This window comes from Manis pentadactyla, chromosome 5 (assembly GCF_030020395.1).
Source record: "Manis pentadactyla isolate mManPen7 chromosome 5, mManPen7.hap1, whole genome shotgun sequence".
Lineage (NCBI taxonomy): Eukaryota > Metazoa > Chordata > Mammalia > Pholidota > Manidae > Manis > Manis pentadactyla.
Genome location: NC_080023.1, coordinates 151,764,197 through 151,786,022, shown reverse-complemented (window position 1 = coordinate 151,786,022; position 21,826 = coordinate 151,764,197). Strand labels below are relative to the sequence as shown.

The 21,826-nt window shown below is 51.0% G+C and overlaps 2 protein-coding genes across 4 annotated transcripts in view; one reads left to right on the top strand and one right to left on the bottom strand.

Annotated features, from left to right (window-relative positions):
• PSMF1 (proteasome inhibitor subunit 1) overlaps positions 1–3,425 on the top strand; it is a 40,536-nt gene extending 37,111 nt beyond the window's left edge. For both annotated transcript variants that reach the window (XM_036924811.2, XM_036924812.2), the window contains exons 6-7: positions 480–638; positions 1,178–3,425. In XM_036924811.2, coding sequence (XP_036780706.1) covers positions 480–638; positions 1,178–1,229 — 211 coding nt within the window. In that variant the 3' untranslated portion in view covers positions 1,230–3,425. The remainder of the gene's footprint in view (positions 1–479; positions 639–1,177) is intronic.
• A 10,881-nt stretch (positions 3,426–14,306) lies between these two features.
• Positions 14,307–21,121, bottom strand: TMEM74B (transmembrane protein 74B). Of its 2 annotated transcripts, none has more exons than XM_036924813.2 (2): positions 20,826–21,121; positions 14,307–16,857 (listed from the first exon to the last, which is right to left on the bottom strand). In XM_036924813.2, the coding sequence occupies exon 2, from the start codon at positions 16,815–16,817 to the stop codon at positions 16,119–16,121; it is 699 nt and encodes a 232-aa protein (XP_036780708.2). In that variant the 5' UTR covers positions 16,818–16,857; positions 20,826–21,121; the 3' UTR covers positions 14,307–16,118. The 2 variants fall into 2 exon arrangements, with proteins under 2 accessions (XP_036780708.2, XP_036780709.2); XM_036924814.2 differs by lacking the exon at positions 20,826–21,121 and adding an exon at positions 20,583–20,739.
• Positions 21,122–21,826: the final 705 nt, after the last annotated feature.

The window sequence follows — 21,826 nt, the reverse complement described above, 5'->3', positions numbered from 1 at the left end:
TCCATGAGGGACAAGTTCTGTCAGGAGCCAGACATGAGCAGCCCACGGGCAGTCATAGATTGCACTGAGTCCCTTTAAGGGTACAGAGCAAAACTAGTAACATGAATTGTCTCAATGCCATTATTAGTCCTTAGTCCTAAAGAGGTGCCCTGAACAGCTTTGTAATGGTTCTGCATTGACCTTGGCAAGTTCTGGCACCTGTTCTTGATCAGTTGTGCCCTTGAGGTGTAGAACACAATTTTGCAGGCCCAGGTAGCCCATACAGCAGAAAATATACAGGCCACTTGTGCCAGGAAAAGCGTGTTCTTAATGTCTTGCTCTTGCTCACTTCCTGCTGGTATGCAGGCAGCCATCCACATGGGTCTGCTTAAGTCATCCAGGTAGACATCCCAGGCATTTGTAGTCCATTCTTGCCCCCTTCACGTTTCCTCCAACAGCGCCTTGCCACACCTACTTACCCATCTTTCTTCTTGCTTCAGGTATCGGAGAGGTGGCATGATTGTGGATCCCCTGAGATCTGGCTTCCCAAGAGCACATATTGACCCATCCTCGGGCCTCCCAAACCGGCTTCCCCCAGGTGCTGTGCCCCCAGGAGCACGCTTTGACCCTTTTGGACCCACTGGGACCAGCCCGTCCGGGTAGGTATCACTCAGGTATGCTGAGGAGTAGAACCTGATGGCAGCTCAGCTTGGCATTGCAGGAAGGAAGGCATCTGACAGCAGGCGCAGTCTCCACTAGCTCCATTCCCCTGCCACCAAAAGAGTGGAACCTCCTCCAGGCCTCTGCCTGCTGCCTCTTGGGAGCCTTCCAGGAGCTCCTTATCCCTCAGTGCCTCCCTTCCCCCAACTCTCCTCAGGGAGGACTCAGAGGAGGAGAAGCTACTCACAGTTACAGGAAGTTAGTATGTGTCAGAACCTCACCGGATCCTTTATCAGCACTGCTGGGTAGATAGTACTACCCACATTTCATAGATGCAGAAATTGAGGCCTGAAAGATGAAGTGACTTACCCCAAGTAGGAGAATCAGGATTCAAAGGCAGGCTCCAGAGCACATGCTCTGAAATGCCGTGAACCACTGTGTCATTCTGAAGGGCAGGCCCCCTCGGCTCAGGGCTCTGTCTGCATGTGCTCTCAGCCCCTCCATCATTCCAACTCACCAGCCCCTCTTTCCCTTCCAGACCTAACCCAGACCATCTCCCCCCGCCGGGCTACGATGACATGTACCTGTGAAGGCCTCAAGAATGAAACATCCCAGCCTTCCCTCCACTCTCCTGGAGTTGCCGCCGCTGGCCCCGTCAGCAACCACGTTCTTGCGGGCTGGGGCGATGGACTCTGCCCGTGTGTTTGCAGGCCGGCTGGGATTGCCTCCCCATCCCCTGTCAGAGCCAAGGCACCTGCTGCAGCCCTCCACCTGGCTGCATATAGGGCCCAAAGAGAGATCAGTGGGCCCTTCTCCCCACCAGCTGATTCCACTTTTCAAGGGAGACTCCAGCAGCGTGTACCTTTGACCAGTGCAGTCCCAGTTGCAGCGCTGTAAGAACAGAACACATTTTGGATGTTATTATTAAGAACCAAATGTCAATACAAAAGTCATGTTGCCGGTCTCCCACTTTTCTTTATTGCACAGCTCCTTCCAGCTGTGAGACTTCAGAGTTTGAATCTTTGTGGGGCTAAATGACTCTTTTCCTTCCCAGAGCCCATTCTTGCTCCTCAGGCACCTTCCCTTCATAAATTGCTGTTGGTCCCGACGTAACTAACATGGGTTCCAGTTTGGCTACAAGGATGAAAATGAGGGTCTGGCAACCCTTTAGGCCACGAGAATGACTTTCACAAAGGCAGGCACGTTGCAGAAAGACTGTGTTATTTTGAAAATGGTAGAATCCTCCAGTTCTTCCTGTCTGATCCAGTCCTCTGGGTCCGTCTGTGCCAGGGCAACGGTAGTCTATAAACAGAGGAATAAACAGAATAGATCTGAAGGCTAATCTCATTTTTGTCCCTAACTTATGGAGTGGCCCTAAATAAGTCCTTTCCCCTTCCTTTTCAGGCTTTTGTGCCCCCCTATGAAATCTGAGGTATCCTTCCTGCTCTGAAGCATTCTGATGTCTGCTGCTGTGGACAGTGACCCCTAGGAACTGGGGCAAAAGGAAAAGAATGAAGGTTCAAGGCTGCGTGCGATACTTACCCAAGGCAGAGTGTATAACTCTGTCTCTCCCCTCGGCCCCCTTGGGACCCAGGCAAGAGCACAGGAGCATGGGCCCCATCTATAGTACTGAACTTGGGGAGGAGCAGAGAGCTCAGCCTCTGGAAGCCTGTGGCCTCTGGCCAGACCCACCTGACCTTTGGTGGTCTCCAGAGGCTTTTCAGCCTGAGGCCTGACAGACACGGTCAGAGATGAACCCCTGTGCTGGAGTAGAAACAGCACCTTAGAGCACCATGCTCAGAGGCAAGAGATCAAGGCAGTAGTCACTTCCACTCCACAACTGGCATTTTAACCATGGCTGGGTCCTTTCACTTCTCAGCTCAGTGGGTTCCTCCCCCTAAATTAGGTCGTATTATTTACCTGTGGGCAGCACACTACCACCCAGAGCCTTCCCAAGGTGTCTGACATGCTATAGCCTGGGATTGCCTGTCTGCCCTGCCTGAGAGTGAATGAAACTGGCACATGGGCCCAGGGCCAATTTGAGATGGAGCTGGGCCTGGGTAGGGAGGTGAGCATGAGCAGGCTCCCTGGCATTTCTGGCAGAGCCCATCTCCAGCACTGACTGAGTGAAAGACTACTTTGAAGCCTTTAGAACATCTCTCTTCTGGAGAAAGACCCAGAGATCAGGCAGAGCCATCATCAATCATAGTCCTCCTGAAGGGCTGGCAAATGTGTGGAATATTTTTGTTTTGAAATTGGATCATACCTGCTACCAAAAAGACCTGGGGCAATTTGCTCATAAAAGCATCCTTTATTATTAAAGGAACCTAAGACCAGAGACCATCAAACAAGCAGGGAAAGTACATCACTTTTTGGACCCTGACTCAAAGGAAAGACAAGATTGAAACAATAAATTTGCCACTTAGATTTTCTAGTAGCAAAGGTCAAAACGATAGTCATATACATAATTCTGTTTTTTGAAAACAAAAACTTTAGTGATTGATCTGCAGAATCCGCCATTTTTTGTGTGTGAGTCTACTCACATCAGGGACACTGAAGAACATAGGCAATGTCTTGGTTATGTTGGGGGAAGTGCATGGAGCCTTCAGGAACTTCCAGGACAAGTTACTCATGCTTGTAGTCTGGGTCACTTACTTCTTTCCAGCCATGAATAATCACACCAAGCAGCAAATGAGAATGGTTTGGGTATATGTTTTCTGGAACCCAAAATTTGACTGGAGCCTTAACAATAAAGACCAACACTTAATAATCTGTTCCTTTTTTTTTTTTTAATAACACCTTTATTGAGTTATAAATCATATACCCATAAAGTTGACTCTTTTAAAAGTGTGCAGTGAAGTGGATTTTTAGTGTAATCAGAGTGTTGTACATCTGTCATCATATCTAATTCCTGAACCTTTTTACCACCACAAAAAAATATCCCATACCCACCTTCCCAGCTCAAGGCAACCAGTCTATTTTCTGTCTCTAAAGATTAACTATTGTGGACAGTTCTCATAAGTAGAATCACACAATATGTGCCTTTTGTGCCTGCCTTCTTTGAGTTAATGTTTTCAAGGTTCATTCATGCTATAGCATGTATCAGTACCTCATTGTCATCGCTGAATAATATTCTATCATATGTATATATACCACATTTTCTTTATACATTTATCAGTTAATGGACAGTTGGGGTTTTTTTTCACTTTCAGCTATATGACTAATGCTTGTGAACATCTGTGTACAAATTTCTGTGTGGACATACATTTTCAGTTCTCTTGGGTATATATATCTAAGAGTGGAATTGCTGGATCACATGATAACTCTCTTCAACTTTTTGCAGAACTACCAGACTGTTTTCCAAAGCAAATGTACCATTCTACATTCCCACCAGTAGGGTATGAGGGTTCCAGTATCTCCACATCCTCACCAAGACTTGTTAGTCTTCCATATAGCCAACCTTATTCTAGTGAGGGTGAAGTGGTATGTCATTGTGGTTTTGACCTCTAATTTTTTTTTTTTTTAGAACTTTGATATGGGCCAAGCAAGGCAGAGAACACAGCCAGTCACCCCTGAGAAGCAGCCCATGGGTTTGATAATAGCCACCTTGGGATGACCTTGGCTAATGAGCCACAGAGAAGTTGGGTTTGACTTGGGAAAGTTCTGGTCTGGATGTGATACAGGATAGATCCTCTGTAGGGAAGTTCACGTGACCTTTACAAGTTTAGTGAGGTTCATGACATCACTTTTTCTTAGTTTGAAATTGCTTTGTTCATCCAGTGGTTTATAAGTAAAGGTCTGGTTCCAAATCGTTGTCTTTTAATGAAGTGCCATAGACCACTTGGATCATCTCTGGCAGCCCCCACATTCCCACGTCCTCTTCCTTGCCTGTCTCCTCCCCAGTTCTTAGAGCTGGCTGTGTTTCTTCCTGCATCTGTCTACTCAGTCTCAAACTTCTGTCAAACTCCATGGTGCAGTCATGAGTCTCTTGAGAGACCTGCAGTCCAAGAATATAGTATGCTCAAAATGGAGACTATATTCCTGTGCTAGATGGTTGGTACCTGTTGACAAGTGTTAGAAAGTGGGTAGCAAGCCCCAATGGGAAGCAAATCTCACTGTAACCCAGCTTCCCTCACGGCCTCCCTTTCTACTGTCATTAATGACATTCTATTACTGTTCAATGCCTCTCCACAAAAGGAAAATCAGAAGCTGTGGAGCAATGTCCTCTGTCACCTAATTTTGTCTACTTTGGTACAGTTCCAATAAAACCCACCACTGAGAGGAAAGGTCTCCCACATGCATGTGCTCAGCTTCCTTGCAGGCCAGTATCGACCTTTTGCAGTAAAGGAGGGATTCAAAAGCAGGCATCCAAGTCTTCAGCCCTTCTTGGTCCTTTGGGTAGCACAAGGCAGACCCCCAGTCACTCCAGCTACGCTTAGCCCTGAATCTGACCTGGAGGGTGTGTCAAAACGCAGGAGTGGCAGGAAGTGAGGATGGTGGGCAGTGAGAGATAGGTGACTGAGGACAGTCCCCAGAATACAAAGGGCAGCAAAGGCATGAGGTTTGAACACCCACTAGGGCAGGGGCACCCGGCCTAGGCTGACGGTGCAGTCTAACAGAGACTGAATGCCCATGGGAAAGGCCATGTTCCAGAGCAGCCGCAGAGGGAAGTGCTGGGAGAGGGACAGTGTGAGAGGGTTCACAGGGAGGAGAGAGTGGAGAGTCCTGCTGAGGTGTTAGTCCTAGGGTTCAGCTGCAGTAAAAAGAAACTACTTCAGCTTTTTTAAACAAAAAAGGTTTGTGTACAGAGATCAGCAAGATCACATCATCACTGTCCCTATCCAGGGATCAGGAAACTCCAGAGCCAAACCACAGCTGCCTGGATCTGCACCAGAAAATGAACGTCCTTCATTCTACCACATGACCCCCTCTCAGCTCAGTTCCAAGTTCTAGGCTTAACTGAGTGCATCTGATAGTTGGAAAGTTGGAACCTTTGTCACATCCCAAACCAAAGCTGCAAGGGAAATGTCCTTGGGAAAATGTCCTTGTTCCTTTTTCCTGCCTCTTCATTCAGGAAGGCACGCTGGAACAGAGGTCAGGTGAGCCAGTCTCCTGTGTCTGCACGATGGGTGCAGGTGAGTACCACAGCCATGCTTCCCCAGCAGACCTGAGCCTACTTGTCTCCTGAGATGCTTGCTCCAAGTGCACAGTATGTCCTAGGCCCCAACACACACCTGGATCCAGATCCCTATGGCAGGACCTTTGTATCATTTTTGCTAAGTTTCTTAGATGGTTCATCTGCTGAGTTTGAGAACTGAGAAGGGAAGGGAAGACTCTCCCTGCTGCTCAAACCAGCGGCAACTGCAACACCCGGGAGCTTATCAGAAATGCACAATCTTGGGCCCAACCCCGACTTAATAGATAATCTGCATTTTAACCATTTCCTCAGGTGATTCATGTGTACATTAAAGTTTGAGATGCTCCAGTGTACAAACTATATCTTTTTCTTTCACCTGGCTGTCAGGTGCAAAGGACTGCCACTTTTCTTGGTTCATGGCACATTATAATTAATATATGCAAGAACCCCCTCATTTTAATTTTTTCAGTTTTATTCCCTTATCCACTCTATTCCCAGTCATCCATGGGCCATTGAAATTTGTTTCATGTAGGCTTTTAAATGTGCATGTGCCCTGGTAAACAGCATACATTCTATCTTTAAATCATAACAACTATAATGAGACACTACCCTCTAGACCAGAAAAAGAGGGCTTGGAAAGGTCCAGTAATTTTCTCAAAGCCAAGCATGAGTCTCAGAATGGGGCAGATATAGATGTGACTCCCAGCCCTCTCCTTGCTGGTGTGTGGCCTTCCCTGCAAAATGAGCATCACCTGTACTTTCGGGATTGTTGCAGGTCCAGCCAAATAATGTTTTATAGCCAGAGAGTTGGAGCTTGGCAGGTGCCAGTGGGGCCTCCAGGTCAAGAGGAAGGGAACCTTAAGCGGCCCTCCAGTACAGGAGGAGGGCATTCATCTGGTGCCCACGGTGTGCTAGGCTTTTCCTAGTCTCACGTAGTACTCTAGCCAACCCCATGGTAAACACTGTTAGCAGCATTGGTTGAGCTGGGCTTGCCCCTTTAGGGGTGGCAGAACCATGATGGGAACCTGGGTCAACCTGGTTTTAAAGCCCATACTCCTTTGTAGAACTGCTGTACCCAGACCCCATACCCTCTCCAGCTGAGAAGCATGGATCCCTGTGCAAAACCAATTCCTGAAGCTGGAAAACCAAATGAGGACTAGTGTGAGAAAGGAATAATGCTGCAAAATCCCCGGGATAGTCTTAAGACTCCTAAATCATCCTGTTTGTGAAACGTGTATCATGTTTCTGAGCACTTCATCTACAGCCAAAGCACCCAGAACATCTGAAACCACCTAGCACAACACCCATTCCACAAAGGAAGAAGCAGGCCCGTGAAGCCCCTCTGTAGGGTGAACTCCTGCAAGGCTTTACTGGGCCCCAGAGCTGGGCTTGGCTGCACAGAACTGTCACCCAGCCCCGAGTGATTCTTGCCTCTGCCTGCTGAGTTTAGCAGGATGGGAGCTACTCTCCCCACTGAACAGATGAAAAAGCAGGTCCCAGGGAATTAAGTGACCTTCCCAAGGTCACAGATGCCATAGAAATCCTAGCTTCGGGGTTTTCCCACTAAACACTGCCCAAAATAGTTGTGTTGGTCCCTAAATGACAAAAATAAGAGTCTCCTTCCTTTCCCCATCCCTTCACAGCTAGGCTGAGCATTAACAGGAAGGCTCCATACAGATTCAGCACCCTGGTCAGCACCCACCCTTCATGCACTGATAGGCAGCTGTTAGGCCAAGGTAGGTCAGTGTCGGCTGCTCCCCAATTCAAGATGGCCCAATCCTGGGGACAGAAAGACATCCCTAAGAGAAGGGGACCTGGACCTAGGTATCCTACCTCAAAGACAGAGCCCTGCCTTCCCCCTCTTCTTCAGATTAGAATGAGAGAAGCACGGCTTCATCCTATAGGCTTCTTGGTTCCCAGGACATAAATTCAAGAAAGAAGCCTGTGATGAAGAAAGGAACAGGCAGGGGACCTAAAACATGTTGACCCTGAGCAAGTCTTGCCCCTCAGTAAAATGGGGATAAAGGTGGACTCGACCATCTCCAAGGTCCTGCTCTTCTGTGAGATCCATGGGCCTGACCAAGTCCAGCACATCCTTTCACAGAGCTTCCCAACTCACATTTAAACCACAAGCCTTAAAGTGGCAGTCCACAGCCCAGATCTATCCACAAACATGTTCTGACTGGCTTGTGTGTTATTAAATTTGGTAAGATGCATGATGGCATGTTATTAAATTTGAGTCTTGACTGCTATTTACCAGCTGTGTGACCTTGGGCAAGTTATTTAGTCTACCTGAGCCTCAGCTTCCCCATCTGTAAAGTGGAAGTAAGGATAGCACATATCTAAGATGGTGGTGAGGTTTAAATGAGCTAGTAGATGTCAATATCCAGAAGGGTGCCTGGCACAGGAAGAACACTATTTCATTTAAAACTTGGATGATCTAATGTGTATAATGGATAACTGGTTCATCAAAATGTACAACAAGAAGTGTTTTTTGCTTTTTATCAAACTGTTCTTTGTCAAATCCCCCTTTTTCATCTTACCATCTAAGGACCAACCAACAACTAACTGGCCACTCTGCTTTTCAAACTCAGTCCAGTCTAAAACTTTCCAACTCATGTCCAGTTCCAAGATCTCTTGTACCCTTGTTCCTCCACCGGTGGGGTAGAGGGGAGGAAGGGAGAAAAATGAACTATCTTCGCTGACAGTGTGATGGGGTAGGGGGAGGTGCTGTTGCTCTAATTCACACAGGGTGGTTTTGGGGGCTCGGGGTTTTGTTTGTTTGATGCAGTAGACAGTATGCATAGTTTTGGGGGCTGGTGAGAGCTATGTTCTAGACCCTCAGGAGTAGGGGAGTCCCTGTCCAGGCCACTTGAGGCCCACAGCCCACCTGCTTCTTGAGGTAGTGTGCTGGGCTATATAGCCACCTGTGCCTCCCAAGGCCCCAGCCTCCTCTCACCTCCTTACATTAACACTAGGAGCCCCTCCAACAACAGGGTCCTTCAAGTGAAACCTTTATGGGCCTCAGAGCACTTGGATGCAGGACTGCCCTTCCTCCGTGATCCCCAACACCCCTGTCCCTTCAAGCCAGCACAGGCTATTTCCATGAGCCTCGCTCATCAGAAATTCTCCAGGCCAGAAACTGGCCTCATTTCCATACTCACAAACACCCTTCCATTCCAAAAGAAACATTTCAACACCTCTTGAAAACACTCTCCTTATGTTTTTCATCTGCCCAGTACTGTATCTCCAAAGCCAGCAGAGAATTGTGCTCAAATCTTTGTTGCAAGAAAGAAGGATCCTTGGATGGGCAGCCCTGCCAGCTTGTGTGATCTTGGGCAAGTTGTGTAATCTGCCTGTGCCTCAATTTCCTCATCTGCAAAATGGAAGTAATGACAGCACACACTCTCCAAGGTGGTGGTGAGGTTTACATGAGCCGGTAGGTGTAAATGCAGGCCTTGCAGTTCAGCAAGCCTCCAGCTGGGAGGCAGAGGCCAGCCCACTTCTTGAGGGCACCCTCATCTCTGTGAGTGACTTAGTAAGCCCTGGGCAGAGGGAGAGGCTGGATTTCTGGCCCCAGCAATTGGCATCTCTTTGGATACTCCCTCGTCCTCAGTTTTGGCCTGCCACAATTCTCAGGCAGTGGGATCATCCCTTCCAGCATCCTTTTACCCACACAAAGGTCCAGATGTCCAGCTGTTCTTGGAAAAGTCAGGAGCTGTGGCAAACCTGAACCCATCCACCACAGAGCAATAGCCAGCCAGAGCTGAAGCAAGCCCCTCTTTAATCCTGCCACCACTGTCCACAGCTACATGCCTCATTCATGAGTGTCACCTGCTGAGCCCTGTAGTTATTTGCAGTAGGGCCCCTGCTTTCATCTTTGATGGGAGGAGTCAGGTAGCTGACAAGTAAGTCAGCAATAGTAACAACTCACCTATGGGCACCTAACCCCCAGATGGCTTCAGTCAAAGGAGATGTGAACACAAGAGAGGAAACAAAAAGGAAGAACAGGGAGACCTCAGGGGAAGAGAAGAGCTAGAAAAGGGAAAGAGATGGTTTTTTCTGATGCTCTTGACCCTAAGTCAAGGCAGATGCCTGGCCACCTGGGAAGAGATTGGCATGGTAGCTGCCATCCTCCCCTGTCCTCTCTGCTCCCCTAGGGCCAGCTTTCCTGCCAGAAGATAGATCCTTCTGCTCACTAATGCTCCCCTAGGCCCAGGAGAGAGCAGCAGCTGTCACCTCACCTTGATGGCTCCAGACCCAGAAGGAATGGGCTGTCAAGGTGGAGGCCTGGAGCTTGAGGTCATGTCCAATGCAGCTGGAGACCACGGTCCCACGGACTGACCTCCCCAGTGCCAGTGTCATCCCTGCTTTACATCTGCCTTCAGAAGATTCTTCCTGCCATGCACATCTGCAAGCACCAATAATGGCTGAGAGTGAGCTCTCACCACATACCAGGCCCTGTGCTATGCACTATACAATATGCAGTATGAGCTCAGTCCTCCTAACCCTATGAATTAAGGACTGTGGTTGTCCCCATTTGATAGACGATGACATGAAAGCCCCCACAATGACATCCTGCCCTTCAGCGTGCCTCATCTCAACAGTCCGGCACAGAATGTGCACACCTTACTCCCACCACTGCCCCCTCCCCAGTACACAACAGGCTGTTTTATGCCTCTGAGCTCCTGCTTGCAATACCTTTCCTGCTCCCCATTCACCCCACACTGGATACTGCCTCACTGTTTAAGACTCCTATTAAAAATCATCCCTTCCAGGAAGGCCTTTTCTGAACCCAGCTCAATCAGTTACCTCCTCTGCAGCCCCCAAACCCCATCCCCCCCACACACATATAGCCCACTGTGCACTGTCCGATTTCCCCCAGATAATCTGTGACCAATTTAAGAGCAGGAGCTGTGAGTCCGCAAAGCGTCTCGTCCAAGAAAGACTGCAGATTAGTTGTGAGCGAATGAACGTGAATAGTTAACATATGGAGTGATTATGAAGTGCCAGGCACTCTGCTAAGTGCTTTATAGGTTATCTTATTTACTGCTCACTATGCCTCACAGGGGAGGCATTATTTCATAGATAAGAAAACAGAGGCTCAGGGGCATTAGGCATCCACCAAGCATCCAGGCAATCAGACTTTGGAGCCAGTGCCCTTATACTCTTATCTGATGGACGATCCTCAGTGGACCCCCCCACCCAAAAGGGGCCTGGCCCCCAATCCCTCTGAGATTTGAGTAGAGGGAAAGCTCAGAAGTGCATGGTCCCCTGGAAGGAGGAAGGTAGCCCTGCCACCTTCTGCAGCATTCAGATAGCCTGGGCCTTCCAACCTGCTCATGAACAACCTGACCCAGGGAGAGGAATGATTGGGGGAAGAGGGTGTTTGGGCCAAAGATAAGAAGACACAGCAGTACCAGGGTTCCTATTGTTCTGAGCTAGGCTCTGGCCACTGGGACATTGACTCGCCTCAAAGAAGGGGGTTGGAAGCTTGGAGAGCCTCTTGACTCCTACCAACCCCATGCTCCACCTCTAAAGATGTCCCAAACCAGCAAATGCTGACATATCTCCACTGACAAGGCACACTCACTCCAACTAGGGCAAGGTCTCACAAACTACTCTTTCCTTTAGCTGAGATTTTCCTTCTTGAGGACATCAGGCGTCCACTCTCTCTCCCAGAGAAACCACAGGCCCCACTGGAGGGCATCTTCTCTCCTTTCCTCCCCGACAGAACCCGGAGACAGCACTCCACCTCTTGTGGCATCTTCATAAGGCTTCCACCCACTCCTGCCCCTCCAAAGCTCTCCAGACATAGGGCACCATGCTCTTTACTTTGGAAAGCCTTCTACTTGTGTTTCCTGATCTCCTTTGTCCCTGGAGAAGGCAGACTGGGAAGGCTTACAATTTAAATCTGGAGGACCAGAGAATGGGAATGATTTGCCCAAAGGCCCATAGGGAAGAGGGGATCTGCAGGACCTGACTCACCTGGTTCCTAGCACAGGACCACACAGTTCCCTCCCAAAATGTGTTTGCTCCTTAGACATCCCCTGCTCCATTCCAAGTGAGGAATTGGAAGGACACAGATACTAGCCTAACCTAGAAAAGAGAGACTTGAGATTTGACTGTTGCTATGAGGTTAGAATCCCAAGATCCCCAAGACCTTTGGCTTCTGGAGAAAGAGGAAACGTTATCACTAATCCAGATGTTGCCCTGACTTAGAGCTGCTTCAACTGATTATGTGTCCTTAGCTTGTAAGTTAGGTCAGCAGACAAGAGAAAGCTGTGTGTGTGTGTGTGTGTGTGTGAGTGTGCATGTGTGTGTGTGTGTGTGTGTGTGAGTGTGCATGTGTGTGTGTGAGTGCGCAGGCATATGTGAGTATTCATGCACAAGGTATGTGCACATGAATGTGGGTACATATGCACAGGTGTGTGCTCCTGCATGTGTGTGTATGTGTAGGTGTACACATTCAAAGAGGAGGACATTTTAAAGAGAATCCCAGAGAAGGTAATGCTTATTCTGAAGGGAGAAATAATGGTGGAGTCTCAGGTAGCAGGCATTTTCAGCTTGGAGACTCATGCCTGAGGTAAGTGAGCAGATATGATGATGGACAGTGGGGTTACAAAGGCCCAGGCCTGGACACTCGAGGTCTTTGAGTGAGGGAGAGGCAGGATGGGAAGGCAGATAGGTTTCCAAGCTCCAACTTCACGTTCCAGAGACAAAATAAGCTATTTCAATACTTCCAGCCACCTGAACTTCGTGACTGCCTCTTACTCCTAGTGGGGGCTCCAGGAGGTAGGGCCTCGGGACCCTGCACAGGGCCCTGCTACAGCAGACAGAGAAAACTTCTGTTTCATTTATTCATTCAATGATGTGTCAAAACTGTTTTAATACTGGGCATACTAGGAGGCCAAAATGGCAGCCCCCATGGAGAATGCAATCCAGCAGGGAGTGGTGGGAGAGAGAGAATGAGTAAGTACAGGACACAGTCTGCTGGGTGTGATCAGTGCTCCGGAGAAAACAAAGCAAGGAAGGAGAAGAGGGACTGAAGCTGGTGGGGGGAGGGGTGCAAATTTAAATAGATGGTCAGCAAAGGCCTCACTGAGAAGGTGACAGCCCTAAGGAGGTGGGGGAGTGGGCCTTGCAGATGCTGAGGGGGAGGGCCTTCCAGACAGAGCAGCAAGTGCAAAGGCCCCAAGGTGGAAGCGTGTCTGGCAAGGCTGAGGGACAGCAAGGAGGCAAGTGTGGCTCGAATGGAGTGAGCAGAGGCAAGAGGTGGGACATAAAGTCAGAGAGGCAACGGGGCCAGATTGTGTAGGGATTCAGGAGGTCGATGTGAGAGATGGACCCAGGTTTGGGGGAGCCTGAAGCTTATGCAATTTAAGGGCCTATCATTAAATAAAATCAAAATTACAAATAAAAATTTCACTCAGAGCTTTGGAAGGGGCCTGCCCCAGTGAGGGGTCTGGATGGTAAATCCACCTCTGGCCAGGGTAAGGGTTTTTGCTTTGGCATGGAGTGACAGTGAGCCCTGGGAGGGTGCTGAACAGAGGAATGACCGGACCCAACTAACGTTTTAACAAAATCTGGCTGCAGAGTGGAGGATGAACCAGGGGCAGAGGGAAGACAGAAGAGAAATTAGGACACCAGTGAGCTACTGGAGTGAGGCAGTTGTGGCCCAGTGTGGGCAAAACCAACAAGACCTGCTGATAGGTAGGATGCGGGGAGTGAGAAAAGACTGGATAGCTGACCCCGAGGTTTTAGGCCTAACCCCCTATCCCCAGCTGAGACGAGCAAGGAGGGGGATCCCTATGTGGTGGACCTCACATAGGTATGAGGGGGTTCTTTATCTTGTCCCCACTGCCACCCAGCCCTGCAAACAGAGGGGGGCTTTCAGTCCTCCCACCTCACAGATAAGAAAACCATACTCAGAGAGGTGGAATAACCTGCCCAAGGCCACAAAGCCTGGATTCATACCCAGGTTTTACCAGTACAAAATCAGTATCTGTTCTGATACACCAGGTAAAACAAGGTTTGGAGACTCTAGTAGCATTGGATGGAAGAGGCGGTTCCTGGAGGTAAGGCAAGTTCCAGCAACCACAGGGTCCCCTGGGCCACTCCACACCTGCCCCCAAAAAGCCTGCAAGGAAAGTTCTCAGCAACCTATGCCATGCTCCTTCCTGACTCCTTCCTTCCTAACCCTGCTTCTGATCCACCAGCTGGGAGATCTCAGCTGCAGTCTTGGGGAAATGTTTCTGGCATTTTTCAAGCTTTCTTAATTCACTGACAAGGTAATGACTGCCTCAATCCATTATGCACATTTTCTAAAGGAGTTTCTACATTAGGATGCAAGGCAGGCTTCTCTGGCTTTGAGAAAACCTGAGATTCCTGGGATTTAATCTTCTAACACATTTAGCCCCTAAATACAATTCATCGCATTTAAACTGATACGAATTGATGGTCCCAGATGCATCCATTCAACAGGGTTAGTATCCAAATGAGTCCCCCACAGGCACAGTAATCCGTAGGCTTGGATTTATATTTATATTTTTATTATTATCATCATGGATTTGAAAGGCCTTAGCCCATCATTTGAGATGTTCAATTCACTGTAGTTTACCCAGAACAGCTCTTGCCACTCTCTGCATCCACTCCTCACTTAAAGCCTGGGAGAGACTGGAACAACAGTGGAAGCCCTGGACTTGTGGATCTTTCACCATCTTGAGGCTTTGTTCTTTTCAAACCACACCCCTTCCACACCCAGAACAGCACCTGGCAGGCCAAACTGAACAGCCCTTGTCCCCTCCAGCCCTCCCCTAGCCCTCTGTCCTTGGCAAAGCCTGCCAGCAGGAGCAGATATTTGATCCATCATAGGAGCTGTGATGTTACACTGCCCAGATGTTCAACTCACCAGACTGAAGGCTCAGTTACAGCTAATCAGGGCTGCTCTAAGCAGGACAGACCCCATGCCCACTCCACCCTTCCATCCCCAGAATACAGGATCCTTGGCCCACATGGCCAACTGAAATGGAGTAAGTAGGACCTTCATGGGGTCAGGGACTCACAGAAATGGCCCATTTAGGATCTTCACCCCAGTTCCGAGAAGGCATGAGCTCTCAAAGCCACCTTAGGGCCATTCAGAGTGGATGGTACCTCTCCCAGTCCTGAAATACCTTGCTCACCAGGCCCACTTTCTTTCCCTGTCAGTAGTTTAAAGAGAGTCTAGATGGAGCCTGGAGACTCCACAAGGGAAGTAGAACAGCGATCAATGTAGCCGGAGTTTCCAGACCATCAGAATGTACCTGCTTTCTCCTCAAATAAATGGGGGCTGCATTTTACTGCTAAGGTGGGATGGGAGGAGGTTACAGATTCAGCATTAAAAAAATTTTTTCTGCTACCAGAATATGGTCATGGCCCAGAAACACACCATTGAGGGTGGGGAGGTGATGAAGGCCACAATGTATCCCCAGAAATACGACAAAGCCCGTACCTTTTCTTATATAAATGATCCCTCTTGTCCAAGGAGTTGGAAGGTGAAAACTGTGCAACTGACTTTGCAAAATGTGTGCAGAGATCTAGTCACTGCAGGTAATTTGATTCCAAGACCAAAACCAGGCTATGGAAAGCTTTGGATTTAACCCAGCCTAACCAGGGGACTTGAGGAGCTCTTCAGCAGGACCCTGCAAGCTGCCAACTGGCTGACAGGAGGGCTACCCAGCACCAGAAAATGATCAGCACCTGCCAGACACTCACCTCCTGAAGGAGTGGCCAGAGGCAGACACTGGGCTCCCATTCCCAGAGCAGAACTGGAGGGGCCCCAGGGGTCATCTAGTTCCACCCTCTTGCCTCATAGTCAAGGGGACCGAGGCCTGGAGAAAGGAGCACCCCAGTGCTGACTTCTCCCTTCATTGTGAAGCCACCTCCCACCTTAGATGGTCAGGAATGAAAGGGGTCCCTCCAAGACTGCCCAACACCCACACTTTGCTAATGAGGCTCCCAGAATTCCCCAAGGCATGAGGAACAGGATGGGCAGCCTTTTAAACAACTCCCAGTCCTCGGAAATGCCAAGAAACCTCATCCTCCAAGGGCAGCAGTTTCCAAACTTTTGTATTTTTAGCAGCAGAAGCCATCCTCCAAACAAAACCTTATGCAAAACCTGAAGCCACAAAACAGAGCAGGGGGCTGCTCTCCTGAGTACAGCCTGGACCAGGCCCCCCAGGCTCCCCATCAGGCACCGAAGACTCCTTCCACAGGGCCCTCTGTGGAGCTCAGTCTGAAACCCCAGGCCTTTGGGGGCCTTGTAGACCTGAAGCTGAAGCAGCCAGATAGGGTGGGCTCTTACTTAAGACCCCTGGAGGGTGTGGCTGGTCTCTGAGACCTGGACAGCTTCATTCTCCACCAGGGCCTGGCCCCCGTCCCCATTGAGCTGTCTCATGCGCAGGTTAATGGAGCCATAGGTCTTCCTGGAGCCCCTGCCAGGAACGAAGGTCGGCCGGCGGTACAGCTCACCCTTGCACAGGGAGACCATCAACAACACAGATAAGAGCATGCCGCCCACTGTGAGCAGCCCCAAGCCCGCAATGATGCACTTGTCCAGGTGGGAGCCCAGGCGGGCATAGTACATCTCTAGGCGTTCCATCTCCCGTGCTGTCACTGTGTCCGGGTTGACACGGGCCTCTCGGGGGATGGCGTATGCTGTCACCACAAGGAGGATCCCACTCACCAGAAAAACCAGAGCAGAAACAAAGCCATAATCCACTGGGCGGCTCACAGGCTCCAGGCCTGGCCCCTCTTCTGAACGCAGAGACAGATCGTCCCGCTGGGATCGGGGCTGCGAGGGGACACCCTCGGGGGTGCTGAAGGAGCTGCCCAGTCCGGCATCCCCAGGATTCTGGAAATGGGTCTCACACTCCTCTGAGGAGAAGCAGGCATTCTCCACACCCTCCCGAGGTGGGGCCACTGGGCCCAGAGGAGCTGGTCTCCTTGGGGCCCGGGGACCATTGCTCAGTGTCTTCAGTTCCAGACCAGGGGGAGATGCCATTGGGAAGGAGGGCCCCGCTCATCCCTTGGCCCCTTGGCAGCTAGAAGAGAAAACAGAAAGTCAGTCGAATTTAGCAAACCTACCAAGAGCCTGCTAGTGCCAGAGATCAGTTGGCCCTGAGCGATGTCAAGGTGAGTTGGGCAGAGTTCCCACCCCGAGGAGCCTCCAGACAGAGGGTGAGGAAGGAGTCAGACAATGACCAAGCAGTGCAATCCACTCTGTGCTAGGACCCCTCTTCACCACTGGCTGGCATGTGGCTTTGGGAAATTCTCTTTTCCTCTCTGGGCCTCAGTTTCTCTCTCTGTTAAATGACAATAACATAGTATTCCCTACTTAACAGGGTGGATGTAGAGATTGAGATAATACATATAATGTGCTCAGAACTATAAGTGCTCAGCAAGTATCAGCACTGAGCTATTATGATGATGGAGGGACTGTAGGTACAGTCGATACCATGTTCAAACCCCAGCTTTACCATTTGAGCTTGGGCAAGTGATGTGACCTCTCCAGACTCAATTTTCTCATCTGTTAAATGGGAATAAGCAAAATGCCTCCCTCATAGAGTTGATGTGAGGATTTCATAAAATAATGTGTTTAAGTCCCCAGGGGATAGGGGAGGGGGCAGAGATGATGAAAATGCTGTGGGAACAAAGAGGAGAAAGTCAGGGAAGCTTCTAGGAGCTGGTGGCATTTGAGCCAGACCTCAGAGGTTGAGGGGAAACCCCCAGCAGTGACAGGGGATGAGGACATTCTGGATAGCAGTGCCTCAGAGGCCAGCGGGGACCAGCACTTAGAGGACCGAAAGCTAGGTCAGGGAACCAGGGAGGAGAGGTGTTGGGGCAGGGGGTGCCGACATCTGCCTAGGTTTTAGAAAGCTCTCAGGCTGCTGCATGGGGGACAGATGGGATAGGAAGGAGGAGGGTGAACGCCAGGGGCCCAGGGAGGAGTCTGACATGGTCAGGTGAGGCATGGCCGTGGCTGAGGGGGCAACGAGGAAGGAGCATATTTGAGAACCGTGACCGAGGCCAGAGCCAAATGCTTTTCTGTAAGTAGCAGATGGGGAGGAAGCCAGGTGGGAAGGGAGCAGGGGACACTCTCTGCTCAAAGAGGAGGTACCCCACCCTAGTACTGAACACAAACCTGCACAGACAGACTGCACATGTGTGTTCCCACTGAAGGACACCAACTTACAGCCATGAGCCATATATAGCTCACAGAAGTTTTGTTTTTTCTTGTTTCTGGTCTGTTCACTTGTTCTTGGTGAAGTAGTTGCCATTATATAAAAGGCAAAAGATTTTCTATTTTAAACTTTGGATTCCAGACTTGGCTTGCAAAACAGAAGATTCTGGCCACCCTAGGCTCCCATTCCCTTACAACCACACTCAGCTGGAGTTGACAGTGGAGTCCTCCCTTAGGCAGATCCAGTGCTCCCCTCACCCCATCTCATACCACTTTGGCTCCCTTCCCCACCTGGCATGTAGAATTCTGATCCCACAGAACCCTGTTCCCCATACCTACCAATGTCCTGGGGTATATACATCCAGGGTCTCAAGGCACACAGACCCAAGTCCCCATGCTATACAGAGACCCCCTCATGCAGAGTGGCTCACATGCTCTGGCATGTCTATACACATACACATGATTCCAGATGTTTCTCTGCATTCCTATGCTTGAGTTTATTCTCTACTGCTTTGTGGTTCCCTGTGTGTGTGTGTGTGTGTGAGAGAGAGAGAGAGAGAGAGAGAGAGAGAGAGAGAGAGAGAGAGAGAATATGAGCAAATGAATGAAGTGAAAAATGAATGAAATGAATGAATGAATAAAACTCAGAGAGCCTCAGTGCAGGAAGGCACGTTTTTCTGTCTTTCTGATCTTCCTTCCAACATGGGCTTGCATCAGACACCTCCTCTTGGCACACACAGGGCCTTTCATCTGAGTACAAAGCCTGTTTCCACTTACAACCCATTTCTATCACCACATTCCTCTTTTCTAAGTTCCAGTTTAATAAAAGTTTACTGAGTACCTTCCCATCCTGTTGGGCCTTACAGCGGGCACTTCATTCAGGATTATTTCATATAGCACTCACCAACTGACTTTACTATCTCCATTTTATAAAATATGGTTAAGATCCCATGGCATGCATTTGGGGGCCAGAAGTTCCCTAAGAATTATCACTTACACGCTGATAGACAGTGACTGTGAAGGGGTATGTGGGGGGGGACTTGGTGAAGGGGGGAGCCTCGTAAACATAATGTTCCATATAATTGTAGATTAATGATACAAAAAAAAAAAGAATTATCACTTACAAACCTATAAACCCACCACTCCTGCACCAGTGACATCCTTCCACCCTCCATCCCTGGCTCTTCCAGCCCTCACTAATAGACTCTCTACTTTATCCCACTGTTTAACAGCAACCAAGAGCAGCTTGAGGGCAGGGTATGTCTAAATTCCATCTGGGTTCCAGCCCCCTGCACAGGGCTCAGAATATAGCCAGTCCTCAGAAATGGCTTGGCAACCTGCCCAGCAGACAATTCCTCCCACACATCAGTACCCACTCAGGGCCAGGCTCTGCCCAGACTGCTCCCACTTTCCAGTAAACTGAAACTTGGCTTTTTTACTCTTGGTACCAAAAACATTTTCCTGAGTGCCCAACCACAAAGGAGCAGTGACTGTTTCTGCCCAGCAGGTGTAGAGACATGCTCCCGCCCATGGTCTTCAGCAACGTCCACAGAACTGAGCTCCTGGAGGGTCCAGGGACCCTTCCCCCCCAGACTGGCACATTGATGTCCCCGTATCCCAAACAAAACCCAAGGCTCCCAAATTCTAGGAGCAGGGCTCCTTTCTCCAGGTAGGAACCCAAAACTTTTTCCTTAGGATGCCAGAGTTAGAAGAGGGCAGAGGAAAAGGAGCCCCCCCTCTCACCTAGAGCTGCCATGTCCCTTACACGCAGGTTCATTGATACCCACCAGTTACACAAGGACATGCTTAGTTACCCCAGACATAAGCAGGAACAGACAAAGATGCTAGTTTCCACTGTTCATATCCTGCAAGTGTACCAGTTACACTCTAATTTCATCTGCAGTCCAGCAGGACCTGAAAGGCACACCCCAGTTCCATCTCACACCCCCAGGGGCCTTTTCCAGTAGCAGCACCCACAGACATGGAAAGTCACACAGTGTGACCTACCCACAGATCCGCAGACCACACTGGTACCCACACCTCAGTAAGGGATAGAGCTGGTTACACACACACACATACACACATGAGTTAACCACCCCCTAGGACTGCTAAGACCTAAGCCAGAACCATCAAGACCCGCCAGGGCCCACCCGACCGCATTCACACGCGGGGAGACAGACGCACAGAGGGTGTGGGTGAAGCTTCACAAAACCCAATCGATAGACACACGCACGAGTTGTACACAAAGCCTCGGGCGCGCACAAACGTACACGCAGGTCCACGCTGTAATACCCAAAGTTCCGCGCAGGAAGCCCCAGCATCGCGGCTGCCCGCCGGTCCGCAGCTCACACCCCCACCTCCTGCCCTTGACCACTAACGCCGGCGGGCCGGGTCAGGCGGCGCCGTTTACAGGGCGGCCAAGCGGCCCAGGGAGGCCGGACTCCGCGAGCACCGGCGTGCGCCCGGGTCCCCTGGCCGCATGCCCTTCGGCCGGGCCGCGAGGTCAGGCTAGCCCTCCCTCGCCGCCCCTCCGCGCCGGGGCCCTCAGCCTCCGCCGGCCCCGCAGCTCCCTCCCCGCGCGCGTACCTGCACCGGGCCTCCCTGCCCGCCTCCCCACGCGGGAGGCGAGGGCGCCTGGCGGCTGGCGGGCCGGGCCGAGGGCGCGTCCTCCGCGAGCGCCCACCCGCCTCCCTGCAGCCGGCGCCCGCGGGTATCTGCTGCGGCGCAGTCCGGGAGGTCCTGGCGCGGGCCCCGCCGCCGCCGCCCCGCTTCCCCCGGCTCCCGCCCCCTTCGCGGCCCGGCCCGGAGCTGCTGCCGAGGCGCACGTACCTGCTCGCGCCGCGCAGAGCTGAACGGCGCGGTCGCGGCCGCCTGGGGCTCCGGGGAGGAGGGACAGGGGAAGGGGCGGGGGCCGGGGATCGCCGAGCGCCGCGGATCGAGCTCCGCCCGCGGCCGGCAAGGGCGCCCGGAGAGTTAGCGCGGGGAGGGACCGGGAGGCGGGTGACAGACTGGGGTCACGGTGTGGGGCGCAGCGCCATCCTCCTCGCCCTTCCCTCAGGGCATATCTTCTTCGTTGCTCTGGGGCTTAGGGAACTGAAGCTTTGAGCCGACGGTGTCTGGGCGCAGGGGCGGGGCGCGGGGGTGGGTCCTGAAGGAGATCCCTCCCCTCCGCCGGCCTCTCCCCACCCCCGGGGAGCCCCACTGCGCCAAGAGCGGACTCTTCCCCACCCCGCATCGCCTTCCACACACACAGACCCCAAGTAGGTAGGACCCAGGGTCCTCTCCTAGGTCCTCAGATCGGAACAGTCTTCTCAGGTGCCCAAGTCTCCACCACACTGTGGCTCAAGGGCGCCACCCGAAGGCTGAAAGGAAACCTCTACCTAACGCTCCCCTTTCCCTTGTCTTTGCGGGATAGTGGGATGCACAACCCAAGACTGGTGCTCTCTTGGGATACTGCCGATGGCCACACACACCCGTGCCCTCCAAGGGCCAGCTGCTGTGCCTCCTACCCTGGGACGCTTACCTGGCACCCCCATGCCCCAGGAATCCCTCCATCTGGGCTGTCCCCTGCCTGCATTGTTGCCTTTATCTCTCAGCTGAAATTTTCTGTAAGAGCCAGCCTCCTTCATCAGACTGGCAGCTCCTGGGTACCAGGGCCCGTGTCTGATTCCCGAGATCCTAGAGAGGTGGGTGTGGGTGGACAGGCGGCAGGCACGTAGCAGTGACCCTGCTCTTTCTTTCCTTTACAGGGCTCAGATTAGGCTGAAGTAGATGAGGGGCTCTCAGCACAAAACCTAAGGAGACACTCCCTCTCTGGGCACCCAGGAGAA